General features: G+C 44.2%; 1 protein-coding gene across 1 annotated transcript; it reads right to left on the bottom strand.

Moving 5' to 3' along the window:
• Nucleotides 1–1,715: 1,715 nt before the first annotated feature.
• Nucleotides 1,716–9,044, bottom strand: VIM (vimentin). Its single transcript, XM_019746073.2, has 9 exons — nucleotides 8,315–9,044; nucleotides 7,598–7,658; nucleotides 5,166–5,261; nucleotides 4,918–5,079; nucleotides 4,506–4,631; nucleotides 3,941–4,161; nucleotides 3,422–3,465; nucleotides 2,928–3,016; nucleotides 1,716–2,074 (listed from the first exon to the last, which is right to left on the bottom strand). Exons 1-9 carry the CDS (start codon nucleotides 8,875–8,877, stop codon nucleotides 2,033–2,035), a joined length of 1,404 nt encoding a protein of 467 aa, XP_019601632.2. The 5' UTR covers nucleotides 8,878–9,044; the 3' UTR covers nucleotides 1,716–2,032.
• Between the last annotated feature and the right edge of the window lie 5,837 nt (nucleotides 9,045–14,881).

The following is a 14,881-nucleotide window of genomic DNA, read 5'->3' as shown; positions in this document are numbered from 1 at the left end:
AAACAAAACCTAAAATCTAAGAGAAAAAGTGTCTTAAGGCCCTGAAGACGTGGATGTTTGCTCTCGTAATGCTGATTACCCCATTTAACTTGTCAGTTGTTCAGAAATGGGAGGAGGGCTGGTGGGGCAGGCACACCCAAGGAATCTCAGGAAGAATATCCTTTCCTGTAAGACTATCCTAAGGGTAGGATGACCAGATATTATCTACTGTCCAAACCAGTACACTCGTAGAAAGGGGGCACTATTCGTAAATACGCATAACCCTAAGGAAACTAGGATGAAAAGCCACCCTCGCTAGGCCACCAATTCCAGCCAATCCTTTCTTTACTCCTGCAGGGCCCACAGTTAACAAAAAGGAGGAAAATCACAGCTAACATTAAAGTTACTTTAGCACAGTGTTTGCACTGAGCAGGGCTTTGCATGACTTATCTCTTTAGTCCCTTCAGCAACTCTGGAGAGGAGACACAAACACCCAAAAATGGTAACAAATGCCGACCACATCATTCCCGAAGGAGAGAATAGTCATACAGGAAATCGGGACTTTGAGAAGTCCAGGAATCACCCAAAGGCATTTCCCTCCAGAACACACAATTGCCCATCACAACTTCGTTGCCCCCTGGTAAGACCCTCCATCTTCTATTTAGCTACATTGTAACTATCTTCCTAGGACCTGCTCAATTGGAAGCTTTTCATGACAGCACTTCACTCATTGCTCCAGGTTTTAAAAGCTTATTAGACTTACAATTAGCATCATTTCACCACGTGACTCCCAGATGAAAAGGATTTTCCTTTGTGTCTAACATCATCTCCCAAACATAAAGCTATAGGTAGATAGATTCAGATGTCACACATATAGATATACACACAGAAAAGCTGGCAGGTTTCATGTTGAAACTTGAAGAATGTGTCACCTTTCTCTGCATCTTACTCACGGAAGCTATAGGCCATTGTCCCATGCTTTAACTCTCATAGTGGAGTTTGTGCTACTCATATGCTGCATATACTAAAAAAACAAGTTTCGATTTTTTTAAAATTAGATTTATTGGGGTGACATTGGTTAATAAAATGATATAGGTTTCAAGTATACCATTCTATACTACATCTTCTGTATATTGCATTATGTGTTCACCACCCAGTCAAGTCTCCATCTTTCACCATATATTTGACCCCCTCTACCTTCTTCAATATCCCCCACCGCCTTTTCCCTCTGGTAACCACCATACTGTTGTGTCTGAGTTTTTGTCTTGCCTGTTCGTTTATTGCTTTGTTGTAGATCCCACGAGTGAAACCATATGGTTCATGACTTTTTCCATCACTTAGCACGCTAAGTGAAATAAATCAGATGGAAAAGTTTTCATTTTAGTCAGTTTTAAATTTTAGGAAGTCTATTTGGAAGAACTTAAGTTACACATGGATGTGGACCCACCTTAACTAATTTTATGAAAAGACCTATCATCATTTTTGCACATTACTTTATACCATTTACTTGTAAATTAAAAAAAAACTTGAAAATTGAAAAGAAGTGAAGCCTACTTAAAATGTTCAAATTAAGAACCATACCTCAAGGACAAATAAGTTTAATTTATAAGTGAACCTAAACTTGATTTCTGTGGCCAATTAACCAATAAGACCCCAAAAAATATTTACCTAGAACATATAGCTTCATAAAATTTAGAGAAGTATGTAGATATTATCAAATAAGTAAGACATCAAAAGAGTTTTCCAAAGATTTATTGAAGCAGAATCAAATTGGTCAGGTTGGAAAAAAGCAGTTTTAAAGGTATTCAAAAATACTTTTTAACAAGTATTCTAGCACAAGGCTTCTTTGTAAACTAGATTATGTTGTAAACTTCTTTCTACATCTTTTAGTTTAGGAGTGTTGGTTCTTAAGAACTAGAGCTTATTCCTATTCCAAATCTATCTTGCGCTCCTGAAAAACTGCAGAAAGGCACTTGAAAGCTGTTTCTTTAAGATACGGATTTCTCTTTTGTTCTTGCTGGTAATACATTGCTGAATTGAGTGTGTGCAATTTTCATTCCAGATCGTCATGATGCTGAGATGTTTCATTGATAACCTGTTAAAAAAATATTCAAATCAAACATAATACGACATGCTAAAGATTAAATTCCCCCATTAAGCATGATAAAGAAAAATCCTACAAATTATATGTAATTTATTGGGAAAGTCAGAGGGTTATTTTGGTTCTACATGACCAGGGTTATAGCAGGGGGGACAGATAATATGTAAAATGAACTTCACCTATAAGCGAAATAAGTATCCAATGGAATATTATGACGTCAAAAAAAGAAAACTTTTTTAAAAAATAAAACTGTGTTTATGAAGAAGGATGCTATAATAATTCTACGCAAAAGTTTAAAAGCAACTAAGACATTACAATGTACATCAAGTACATTTTAAGTATGTGTGCAAGGGATGATTCCATGAAGACTACAATAAATTTCGGCCATTTCTTTCCCAGCACAGAGAGGTAACGAGAAACTACTTGATCATATGGTCCTTGCATTATGTAACAGAGCCTACGAATGTTTAGGTGATAGTCAATAGGGAAGGCCATGTGTCTAAGGATGGAAACACTCCTGATTACTGAGGCAGTCTAATGAAACGGTTCATAAAGCTAACCTAGGAAGTAACTGAAGGAAGCTGTACTCCCACTTTAAATTAAGGATCATAGAAAAACCACTAATGTTGGACTGAAGGAAGACAGCTATCTCACCTTCACATCTAGGAGCCAAATACTTAGTTGGCTGCCAGCAGTGCTGAAAGAAGAGACCTATTCTCTTTCTAGCAGGCACGACTGAAACTGAAACCTCCCAAACTAGCTGGCTGTATCTGAGCGAGACTTATTGATTTAAAAAGATATCAATGCCTGTCTGAGATTACTCCAGTTTGGATTTAACGATACCAACCTGTCCATCTCTAGTTTCAACCGTCTTAATCAGAAGTGTCCTTTTTGAGTGGGTGTCAATGAGAGGGAGCGAATCCACCAAGTTGGTTTCTGAATAAAGAAAACAAAGGCCCCAAATGCATAAAAATGAAATTTTGAAAAGACAAATAACTATTTTGGCCAAATAATTCTGAGTTTTGTTCACAATTTTTGTTCACAGTTTAAAGCACTACTCCCAAAATAATTCTAAAGATTATTACCTATTTTAAAACTCGGGGTCTAACATCACTGTTGCATCAGGATGAGATGGACTAGTGCAATGTATACTCCATCAGGAGGAAGTAAAACGGAGTTTGCATAGAAGGTAAGAGACTACTTGTGTTTTCAAATTATAGATGTTTTATAGAATTTTCTCTTATACAGCATTTTTCAAGTATCATTTAAAAATGAGTGCTTTCTAAACAGAATGGTTTACAAGCTGCTGGAATTTTTCATAAAGAGTAACCAAATGCTTACCCCTCAGGTTCAGGGAAGAAAAGTTTGGCAGAGGCAGTGAAATCCTGAAAAAAAGATAAAGAGGAAGTAACATTATTGGAAAGCATCTCGAACAACAAGGAACCAACGTATACACTTCTTGTTTTCATCAAATAAGAAAATTTACTCTCGTAATTGATAAGTGAGGGATTTGCTTCAAAAGCGTTTCCCCGAGTGATCTCATTATTAGTACATTTAAATATTTTCCTCCAAGCATCTTCCCCACAGGCACATGAGCTGGAGGCCTCCTAGGGTGGGAGGATCATCCTTGGCTTTCACCGAATCATAGGCTTAAATCCCAGCTCTGCTATTGATTAACCAACTAGGGCAAGTTACTCCATCTCTCTGAACCTAAGGCTCCTCCTTATTTAGAAAAAGTGGTAAGCAGTTCCCTTGAAGAAATGTGCTACAGATGAATAAAATAACGTTATGTATAGCGAGTGGCATACTCCCTAGCTAATGACAGCTGTTAAGTCACCCACTCAAGTCCTTGTTCCATACCTGCTCTCCTCGCCTTCCAGCAGCTTCCTGTAGGTGGCGATCTCGATGTCCAGAGCCATCTTGACATTCAGCAGGTCCTGGTATTCACGCAGGTGACGAGCCATTTCTTCCTTCATGTTCTGAATCTCGTCCTGCAGGCGGCCGATAGTGTCTTGATAGTTAGCAGCTTCAACAGCAAAGTTTTCTTCCATTTCCCGCATCTGGCGTTCCAGAGACTCGTTCTGCAGGAGGTGAAAAAAGCCTTCCAATGTTCATTGCCAGAAAAACCCAGCTGTGCCCAGAACCCTTTACAGAACATTTGCAACCATTTCCATTAAGTGGCCAGTGGTGAACACTCCAATTTCAGCTGGAGAATACAAGTACCACGTCCTTTCTTATTGGAAGCCATAACCTATGTAAGCTAAAACCTTCAGATCTCAAGGTCTGGATCTGTCTCGACAAGTCATTTTCTTTTGATAGACATTTTTCTTCAGCTGAACTTTTGTTCAGACGTCACCAGGAGTGTGGTCAATGGAACGGATCTAAGTGGGTTACTGTCCCTCTTTTACTGCAGTGTGATACTCACAGTTCCTTTAAGAGCATCCACTTCGCAGGTGAGGGACTGCACCTGTCTCCGGTACTCATTTGACTCCTGCTTTGCCTGGCGCAGGGCATCATTGTTCCGGTTAGCGGCCTCGGACAGGTCAGCAAACTGTCAGGAAGAAATCAGAAATGTAGATCACCCAAACGACTTGATTCTGTCTGAGAGTCTACCTTACCTGGACAAATGAGAAAGCTTAAAGATCGCAAACCAATAAGGCTATTATGGAGGCTGAGGAATGCGAGTGGTGAGGAGGCTGTAGCAACAAAGAAAACTTGAAGTTCAAGCAACCTTTCTGATGGTAGCTAAAGGGTATTTAGGAATCACAGACGGGTACAGCATTTGCAGAACAAAATGCTTTTCTTTCGTTCTAGCCACATTAACTTGTTTCACATACCTTGGACTTGTACCATTCTTCAGCCTCCTGAAGATTCTTGGCAGCCACGCTTTCGTACTGCTGACGTACGTCGCGCAGGGCAGCCGTGAGGTCAGGCTTGGACACATCCACATCGATTTGGACATGCTGTTCCTGAATCTGAGCCTGCAGCTCCCCGATTTCCTCAAGAAAGAACAGACAGAAGGTCAGCCATCCCAAGTATGGGAGCGCTTCACCCACGTTCATTCATGAAAAGGGACTCCGCTTACCTCATCATGCAGTTTCTTCAAAAAGACAATCTCTTCTTGCAAGGATTCCACTTTACGCTCAAGGTCAAGACGTGCCAAAGAAGCATTGTCAACATCCTATTTTGAAAAGAGAAAAGACAGGACATTGAAGATGCTAAAGTCTATGGCTTATTTATTCATTTCAAATTAACCATCTGAGGTCATTGAATTTAGTATAAAAAGGGTGTTGACAAATTTTATGATTTTCAAGTAAGTTTGTAAATTACCCAGTGCTTAATGTACTATGTTTTCTTCTCTTCATTAAATAATTTGAATTGTGACCCACTGTGGTGTACTTACTCAAGGTGACTAACAGACAATTTAAAAATAAATAAATGTATGCCACCATGGTAAACTGTACTCGGTAAATTACTACTGAATCCACATTATACCAGTGAAGTTTTTTTTTTTTTTTTTTTATTTGGAAAATCAATGCCACAGCATTAAATTTTTTTTTTTTTTTTGATATGTCATGGAATAATGCAATGCTAGGAGTTGACCAGCTGTCACAACTTCATAAATACATGAGTACATGTAGAACAGAAATTTGCACTTCAAATGTGTGTACCGAAGCTCTATTTCCAACCCCCTCTGCTCAAATCTCCTGAAATGTATCCTTATGATCCAAAGCAAATATGGAGTCATCTGGCATTCAAGTTACAAAGCTAGAGTAATACTCCAATTCAGGATGGACACTGGCAAAGATGCAGGCCAAGCAAATCATGAAAATAAATGTAACTCTGAACTGTAGTTTCTTTGCTTTCTCTGGTGAATTTTTTTTCTTTCTGAAACCCCTGCCTCATTCTACAGGGTGTGTCCATCCTTTTCACTTAGCACTGTGTCAATTCAGTTACTTAGTTTCAGAATGACTGGTCAAAACTTCTGCATATAATGAAACTACTGTATATGTAGAATTCTTGCTACTTTGGCTCTCCTTCTGAGTTCCCACAATTTTACAACTCAGATTTTATTTCCCCTCAAGGGAATATCATAAGGATTTTTATACCTCTGATCTTGTAAGAGGTTATCTTTGGAGTACAGTTTTATAGCCTTATCGTCTAAAATGTTTATACTTCTACCACCTTCATGGGAAAGTAACTGAAGAATGGGTGATGACTTAAAAATAATGAGGCGTTGGAAAAATTCATTTTTACTTGTTAGTAAGCCCTAAAAAAAAGATGTAAGAAATAACTCGCTAGTCTCTATTTTAAAAAGTATGTGACATTCTACTTCATTGAAGAGAATATGAGGATTGTTACTTAATCCCTAAACAGATCTTTTATACTAATATTGTTTTACGTTAACTCACTACCCTGAAAAACATTACAAATATGATGATCGTAAATGCCCAATGACTAAAATGACCACACATTGCTGTGTTTAAATTATTTTGACAAATGTATTTCTGCTTCAAATTGTTCTTCAGCTATGCTGGGAACTCTTCCTGCTTTTGGATTCCAACTTTAAGTTTAAAAAAGTCCTTTAAGTCCATCTAACTTTGGAGCAAAAACAAAAAACAACAACAACAACAACAAAAAAAAACCCTTTAATTAAAATTCCAGTTTTCAGCCTTGGGGTTATTCTTTATTTATGGAGAGAAGCTAAAAAGTATTAAGACCTTTCCAAATGTGAGGCTTGATTGTAGCTTTAAGAACTTTTCACAACACATGCTTCACAAGTCTGGGCCAGATATTAGATAACGGATGTTAGCAAATACTTGTGTCCAATTAGAATTGTGCTTACATCATTACATATTCAATAAGAATGTAGCCTGTTGCAAAGCTTCTCTGGGAACACAAAGACTCCTATTATTTCTGTCCAGAGTCTGTATCTACATTCCATAGTGAAGCCCAGAGAAACCATTAATACCTTTCAGCCAGAGGACAGATGGCTCCTTTTCACTCTTATTAGACCACAAAATAGTTGTGCATAGCGATACTTCCATCTAATTTTAATGCCACAATAGAATTTGCAAAGAAAACCTTGCTGCCTTCGTTCCAGTTAAGGTAACTTTCTTATCTTCCAACATGTTTTACATTTTTAACTACAGGGCAGAATTGCGCTTTTTGTGGCTTTGTAAAAAGTTAGCCAACTTGACTTCGCATACAGCAGTCTCACTCAAACTGTAACTGTTGTAAATCAGATTATCAATGTGTTGCAAGAAATAAACGGAAAAAATATTTCTTTGGAAAAAATCTAGAAACAATAAAAAGTTAAAGACTCTGTCCTTAAGAACAATCATCCTAGGGATTTTATCGAGGAAGCTCCAATCTGGGGTCTTTCTGCCACTAGGGGGCTTTGCGCACAGACGTGAAGTTTTGCACTCTTAGACTTGGGGAACTTTTAGAATTGCGCGTGGCGTGGGTTGGTTGGGTGGGGTCCAGTGGCTGTGCATGGGAAGAGGATCTACAAACCTGTCTGAAAGACTGCAGGGTTCCCTCGGCATCCTCTCTCTGAAGCATCTCCTCCTGCAATCTGAAACAGTTGCACATTAACCAGAGGGGAACTGGGAAACCGCCAGGGGCGGGGCGGCCACACCCAACCACCAAGTCTCTGTGCCTCGAGACAATAGTTGCTGCGCCACCTCCGCGGGCATCCAGTGACTGAAGCTTTCGGAACTGTCACCCTCGACAAGTTTTAGCGGGACTTGGGCCGCAGAATGGAAAAGCAATCACGGTCGTCGCACGGACCTGCAAGGCGAAGGCCATCAGCCCGCCCGGGAGAAGCCTCTGCAACCCCTTTGTCTAGCTTCCCGCACAGTCTCCCCCCCCACCCCCTCCTCAGGGCTGGCAGTCCGCCAGAAGGGGGCCAGGAAACTTTCTAAGAGTTTGGGAAAACTGTGCTCATCGTTTGCAAGGGCCTTCAACTAACAACTGGCACTTTCAAGAAAAACGCAACCTGAAACGGGCGTTCTTAGGCAATGAGTGGGTGTGGAGGGGAACTGCAAAGTCTGGGTTCCGGGCCGGGCTGAGCCATCGCAGCCACATCCCGGCTTCGCTGCTATGCCCCCTCCACCCTCCGCTGCGGCCGCCCCGTTACATCCCCAAGGGCGTGGCAGCTCTTCGTGGGGGGGGGGGGGTGTGCGAAGCCCTCTCCCTCCCTCCCGCAGCCCCGCGTGGGCGTCGCCTTACTTCTCCCGGAGCCGCATGACGTCCTCGGCCAGGTTGTCGCGCTCTACCTCGACGCGGGCCTTGTCGTTGGTGAGCTGGTCCACCTGCCGGCGCAGCTCCCGCATCTCCTCTTCGTAGAGGTCCCCCAGTCGCGACTTGCCCTGGCCCTTGAGCTGCTCGAGCTCGGCCAGCAGGATCTTGTTCTGCTGCTCCAGGAAGCGCACCTTGTCGATGTAGTTGGCGAAGCGATCATTCAGCTCCTGCAACTCCACCTTCTCGTTGGTGCGGGTGTTCTTGAACTCGGTGTTGATGGCGTCAGCCAGCGAGAAGTCCACCGAGTCCTGCAGCAGCCGCAAGCCCGGGACACTGCTCCGCAGGCGGACCGCCGAGGAGCGCGTAGCGTACATACCGCCGGGGGCGGAGGCGTAGACGCTGCGGCTGGTGCTGGGGCGCAGAGCGCTGCCCAGACTGTAGCTGCGGGTGGACGAGGTCACGTAGCTCCGGCTGGAGCTCGGCCGGCTGGCGGTGCCGGGGCCGCCGAACATCCTGCGGTAGGAGGACGAGGTCATGGACCTGGTGGACATGGCTGCGGAGGGTGGCAATAGGCTGGGTGGCTGTGGCGGCGCGGACTGGCTCCGGGCAGAGAGGCGAGCAAGGGCGCGGTGGGTGTGGGCGGTGGGAACGCTGCTGCGTCTCAGGCGCGGAGACCCTGGAGCGAGAGTGGCAGAGGACGAGACCCCGCCGAGGGCACAGCTTTTATACCTCTGAGAGGAAAGGGTCCCCTCCCTCCGCCATCCGGAGCGCACCAGCCAATGGGGACCCGGCGAGTAGCGGGAAGGGTGGGAGGGGGTTGGGGCGTGGGCACTTTGGAGCTTTCCTCCTCCCTGCTCCTCGGCTCTCGCGACTGAGCATGGTCCCGTTACTTCTTGGCTGGGCTGGGACTTTTGGGGGCTTTCCTGATGATGGCCTAAGCTCTGCTCACCCCTGGGTGCTGAAAAAGGCGGGGTCGCACGTTGGTGGGGAACGCACCCAAGACTGGATCAAAGAGGTCCCGGGCACCCCGCCAAAGAGGCGTGGGAGGAGGAGCGCGAGTGGGAGGGGCGGGTGGCTACAAGATTGCGGTCGGCGGGGAGCGGGTGGGTGCGGAGACCCACCGGCAAAGGAGTAGGAAGAGGGGGAGTAAGGGATCCAGCAGATTGGAAGGCGTGGTAACAGAAACAAAGAGCGCCTGAGATTGGAGCGCGAGGTGGGGGGCGCACAGCCCAGGACGCAGGGCTCGGGCCCGGGTGCAGCCTCACATGTTGGGCTTGGAAAGGGATCGCTCTGGCCCGCATCTCTTTTCACCCTTTCGCCTTAGGGTTCCTGTTCAGGGACGTGACGGGCTTGGTCCGGCTTTGGACCGCGTGAGCTGGGACCCCAGGGAGTGGGGTGGGGTCGTTGAGTCACTGGCAGTGAGTCACTGTGCTCTCTGCCTGCCTAGGTTGAGGGCTCCTAGCGGTTTGCGGGAACCGTTAGACGGGGTTGACTCGGGTCTCCCCTGGCTCCGCGCGCACTGGTTTTCCAAGTTTTACCCAACTTCGAGGCGGGCCGCCGCTTTCTTGTGTGTAGTTCTCTGGTAGGGGAGACTACGGCGCCTCGGAGTTCCTAAGAACTCGCCGAAGCCTGATTTTGCTCCAATGTGCGGACTTCTTAGCAAGAAACATATGCAGACCCTGGACAGTCGCCCAAACACGGGTTTTTTCTTGCCAAGTTTCCTCCCACCCTCCCCTCGGGTCTCCTCTCAGCCTCCCCCACACCCCCCCTTTCACAAAACCACACCCAACTTTGAACAAGATCTGAAACTTCTGGGTGAAAGAGGAAACTCAGCGTACGTAGTTTCAAAATCAAATTCAGTGATCACTGGTTTTTGTGCTACAGTGGAAGTCATTAAAGGTATAATCTGCGCCAATTATAGAATTAATGAGGTGTTGCTTTAAAACTCCAATTTGATTAATGAAAAGCAATTATGTGACTCAAAGGTCATAATGTTTGGGGTGGGGGAGGATCGATTTATGTGTTCATTTAGCTGTGCACACTGCAGGATTCTGGTGACGTGTCTGGGAAATGCCACAGGTTCTTTTGGCCTGTTTTCCAGAAGAATATGGGCAGAGAAAACTGTCTACAGAACAAAAAGCGTTTAGTCCAGAGCACCAAGGGAGTGTTCAGAGTCCACAACCAAAACCTTTCTAGGTAAATCACTCAAGGGCTATTGTTGCAATATTAGTAACATGCAGAACAGCATTACCTCTAAAGGGAGATGAAGAGAGTGAAGACACGCCAGTCTTTTTGTGAATTAAGTAGCAATGTAAAAAATCACAGCGTTTTTTTTGTTTGTTTGTTTTTGAGTGCATAGAAAATTTAGGGAGTACTGAAAGGATTAATTCCAAAACCTCTGTAAAAACAGAAGCATCTTGATTCTATAGTGACTAGGTGAGGTGGGGAGGGGGGAATAAGTAAAACCCTCCTTCTGGCTTTTCTATTTTTTTTTCTTTTTTGCAGAGGGGTACTGGAGGTTACCTAGCATTTAAGAAAAATAGTGTAGAACCAAATGAAGGTTGTATTCTAGCTTCTTTGTACAAGCGTCTTTCAGGCAATATTTTGTTTACCTCATTTCAGTTAATTCTGCCCTAGTGCACTGCCAGAGTTGAGCTGCAGGACCCTTTGCTGCACAGGTCCCCTGCTGTGGGTTTCCTTTATTCTCTCTGACACTGGGAGGCTGTGTATCCCTCCCAAGGAGCATTCCTGGGGCTCAGTGCCCTGGCAAACCAGCTTATGCTCCACGTTACCATCTTGCTCTCTGAGAGCCCTTTATTTAAGCCACTGGCCAGGAAATGTCACCATTGTGAGTTTGCCTGGAACCCTTAGAATGAGAAAAAGTCCTCTCAATATGGGGGGAAAGAGGGTGGACCTTCCTCCCACCTAAAATGCTGATCCCAGGGCAATGCAGTGGTGCTATCAGGGGACGCTTGCTGACTGACTCACCATGGAAAATGAGGGCAAGGCTCTGGTGCAGTGTGGCCATGTGCCCTGCTGGTGACCACAGCAGATTCCTCAGGGCTGTGGTGACTTCCTCTGGGATGGACTCTGGGCCTCCTCCTCATCTCAGGGGTACCCCTTCTCCAATCTGTTTTTTCAGGACTGTGATGTGTTCACTTGCTGTCATAGCTCAGGCTGCTATGACAAAATACCACAGACGGGGTGGCATACAAAATACACATTTATTTCTCACACTTCTGGAGGCAGGAAGTCCAAGATTAAGGTGCCGACAGATTTGGTGTCTGATGAGGACCTGCTTCCTGGTTTGCAGACAGCTGCCTTCTTGCTGTGTCCTCACATGAAGTGCAGGGGAATCAAACTCTGGCCTCTCCCTTTTCTTATAAGGGCACTAATCCCATCATGGGGCTTTACTCTCAACTCATCTAAACCTAGTCACCTCTCAAAGGCCCCACCTCCAAATACCATCACTTTGGAGATTAGGGTTCTAACCTAGGAATTTCGGGGTGGAGTACAAACATTCAGCCCATTGCACTGGCCATACAGCGAGTGTGTGCGTGTACACACACACACAACACACAGACACACACACACACAGTCTCTGGTGTGTGCTTCCTATTAGAAATTGCCATAGCTTGGGGTGGACTGTAGAGTGTAGAAAAGTGAAGGTTACAAAAACATTTTTACTCATTTATGTAGAATGCATGAGACTTTGGAAAGAAGTACATGCATTGGGAAGTAAATTATACAATGTCTGTCTAGCACAATGCCTCGACCAGTGGATGACAGTCATCGCTGAGGGAAATCAATATGTCTGAAGTAACATCCTTGAATATGATTAACTCATCCTGCTTACCTGTTGGAAGCAAACGGGACATAGACTTTCTCAGTTTTCATATTTACTTTGTGATTGCTGTGAAAACCTATCTCAGAGTAGCTTTAAATGCTGGACTGTGAAGCTGCTTCAAACACTGCATGATGCAGGTTGTGTATAAATAAGGACACAAAGGTGCAATTTGTAGGGCAGGTGTAAACATCACCAAATCTAAAGTACTGACAGTGATTTTGGAATTTGCAAGCTGTAGTAATTTCAGTCGCATTGGGCGACGAGAACTGACGGACCAGCCAGCCATGCGGAGAGGAGCTCAGTGGCCTGTGGGAGCTTTAGGAGAGCTGGCTGGCAGGTGGCCGTGCCAAGAGGACAGCTTCTCTAGCAGGATCGCCTGGATGGCATGTTAGAAATGAGCAGGTGGATTAAGTGAGATGGTGAACAGCATGGCAAACCGAAAAGACATGGAAGCAAAGATAACAATACTATGATAAATGCCTGTTTTCTGTGCCCACTGGATGACCTGAACTTTGCATGGACTTATTTTAATTTAATGCTCTCACAACATCCTGTGACATAGAGTTGATCATCCATTTCACACGAGGTGTCTAACATGCAGGCTAACAATTTGCTCACGGTCTTTAACTAGTAGGAGAGAGGAAGGGAGCAAGAACTTGAACTGACTCCAAATGCATTTTTTCTTTTCTCTTTGCCATGATAATTTTGCTTACTGTCAACCAGTTCAATTCCCAAATATTATTTAGGTAAGGAATAATATTCCAGGAACTGAAAAGAGACAAGACAGGATAATTATCAGTTATGTTGTGCCGGAGCAGATTCCAGAGGAGTTTGGCAGATATTAAGAAATGTTTTATGTTATTCAGATGTGGCTGATTTACAAGGTCAGACAATTAAGTTCGCAAACTCATCCTAGAAAAAGTGCTACATACCTCATCGCTGAATATCACTATGGTCACCTTTGAAGTACTCCCCTTGGGAAGCTATGCACCAACGCTAGCGCCGAGTCCACCCTCCAAAGCAATTCTGGAACTCTTTTTCTGGAATGGCCATCAGAGCTGTCGTCGTATTACCCTTCATGTCCTGAATGTCATCAAAATGTCTTCCTTTCAATATTTCCTTTATCATCAGGTAAAGAAAGAAGTCATTGGGGAACCAGATCAGATGAGTAGGGAGGGTGTGTTAATACAGTTATTTGTTTACTGGCTAAAAAGTCCCTCACAGACAGTGACGTGAGCTGGTGCATTGTCATGATGCAAGAGCCATGAATTGTTGGCGAAAAGTTCAGGTCGTCTAACTTTTTCATGCAGCCTTTTCAGCACTTCCAAATGGTAAACGTGGTTAACTGTTTGTCCAGTTGTGACAAATTCATAATGAGTAATCCCTCTGATATCAAAAAAAGGTTAACAACATTGTTGGAACAAGTTTGTGAACTTAATTCTCAGACCTCATGTGATAGATAAGAAGGGAGTTTGGCTTTCACCTGCAGTCTAAGTCCTTACTCTGAGTACTAAACACTTTCACCTACATTCCTTTCCCTCTCTTCAGAGGCATGGTATCCAAAATTGGGCGTAGCTGATCCCACACCCTAAAACCCACCAACCACAGTAACTTCCCCTCCTAACTTCCCTGTCTAGTCAGGGCAACACAGCAAACTAACGAGATTGAAAACTTTCATCATCGCAACTTCCTCACTCTTGGATCACACAACGCCAGTGGGTGTCCTGTCCCATTGCTTCCTATATCCACTCCTCTGTTGTGTAACTGTCACTCATCCCAGCCGTGTTATACTTCATCCCCGTGGTACTGTTACTGGCTTCCCTCCTCCAGGCTCTTCTTACCCCCACCGATGGGTCTGCCTTCAAGCCACACCCCTTTGTATTAATAACTGCCTTCATAAGACTCCCTGAAAATCCAGAATGAACCAGTCATTGTCTCAGAATGGAAGCTCCATGAACACAGGGATTTTTTTCTCTGTTGTTCACTATCGTATCTCGAAGTCTGGAGAGAAGCCTGGCACATTTGCTGAATGTATGAATTAATGCATGAGTAGTTCATAGAGGAAGGGAGAGAGGGAGGGGGGAGGGAGAGAGGGAGGGGGGAGGGAGGGAATATTTACTAGTGCCTGTTGTACTCATGCATTGTGCTGGTCACTTTACATGTGACTGCATTCGATCTTTACAAGCTATCAATATTATGATGATACACACATTTCATTTACTTACTCAAAATATGTTTATTGAATATTTACTGTGGACCAAGCATTCTGGTAGACAGTGGAGAAAGTCAACAAGGCAGGTTTAACGCATGCATTCTTGGAATGAAGAGTTGAGTCCCCATGTGCGTATGTGTGATACAGGGAGACAATGCTCAAGTAAAGGAACGAACAAAGTAATTACAATTTGTAAGAAAAATGATGAATGAACCAGACAGTTTGCTGCAGAGGAGCTTAGGTGCATAGCCCAACTGTGGCCTTTGAAAGCCATGCTACGTATGCACATCCATCCTTATCTCTACTGTTTCCCACCAGACAGACATTTCAGTGGGGCCCTAAGCTTCTCAGTGTCCGGTGAATACACCACATTTCCCCTAGGTCAGGTCTTTTCTCATATTCCATTCAACAGCTAGGTGTTACTCATTTTCTGTACTGCATGCAATACTTCTTAGTATATGAGATCTGGAAATTAAGTTCACGAACTCATCCTAGA

This window comes from Rhinolophus sinicus, linkage group LG02 (assembly GCF_036562045.2).
Source record: "Rhinolophus sinicus isolate RSC01 linkage group LG02, ASM3656204v1, whole genome shotgun sequence".
Classification (NCBI taxonomy): Eukaryota; Metazoa; Chordata; class Mammalia; order Chiroptera; family Rhinolophidae; genus Rhinolophus; species Rhinolophus sinicus.
Note: the sequence above shows the minus strand (reverse complement) of the source record. Positions and strands in the feature narration are given on the sequence as shown.

What these genes read in the sequence shown, in the direction of transcription:
- VIM (XM_019746073.2), bottom strand. Translation starts at nt 8,877, where the DNA reads ATGTCCACCAGGTCCATGACCTCGTCCTCCTACCGCAGGATGTTCGGC. An exon ending in CCCTGCAGTCTTTCAGACAG is followed by an intron (nt 5,262 to 7,597) that starts GTTTGTAGATCC and finishes TTTTCAAAATAG; the next exon opens with GATGTTGACAATGCTTCTTT. An exon ending in CTGGAAGGCGAGGAGAGCAG is followed by an intron (nt 3,466 to 3,940) that starts GTATGGAACAAG and finishes TCTTTTTTTCAG; the next exon opens with GATTTCACTGCCTCTGCCAA.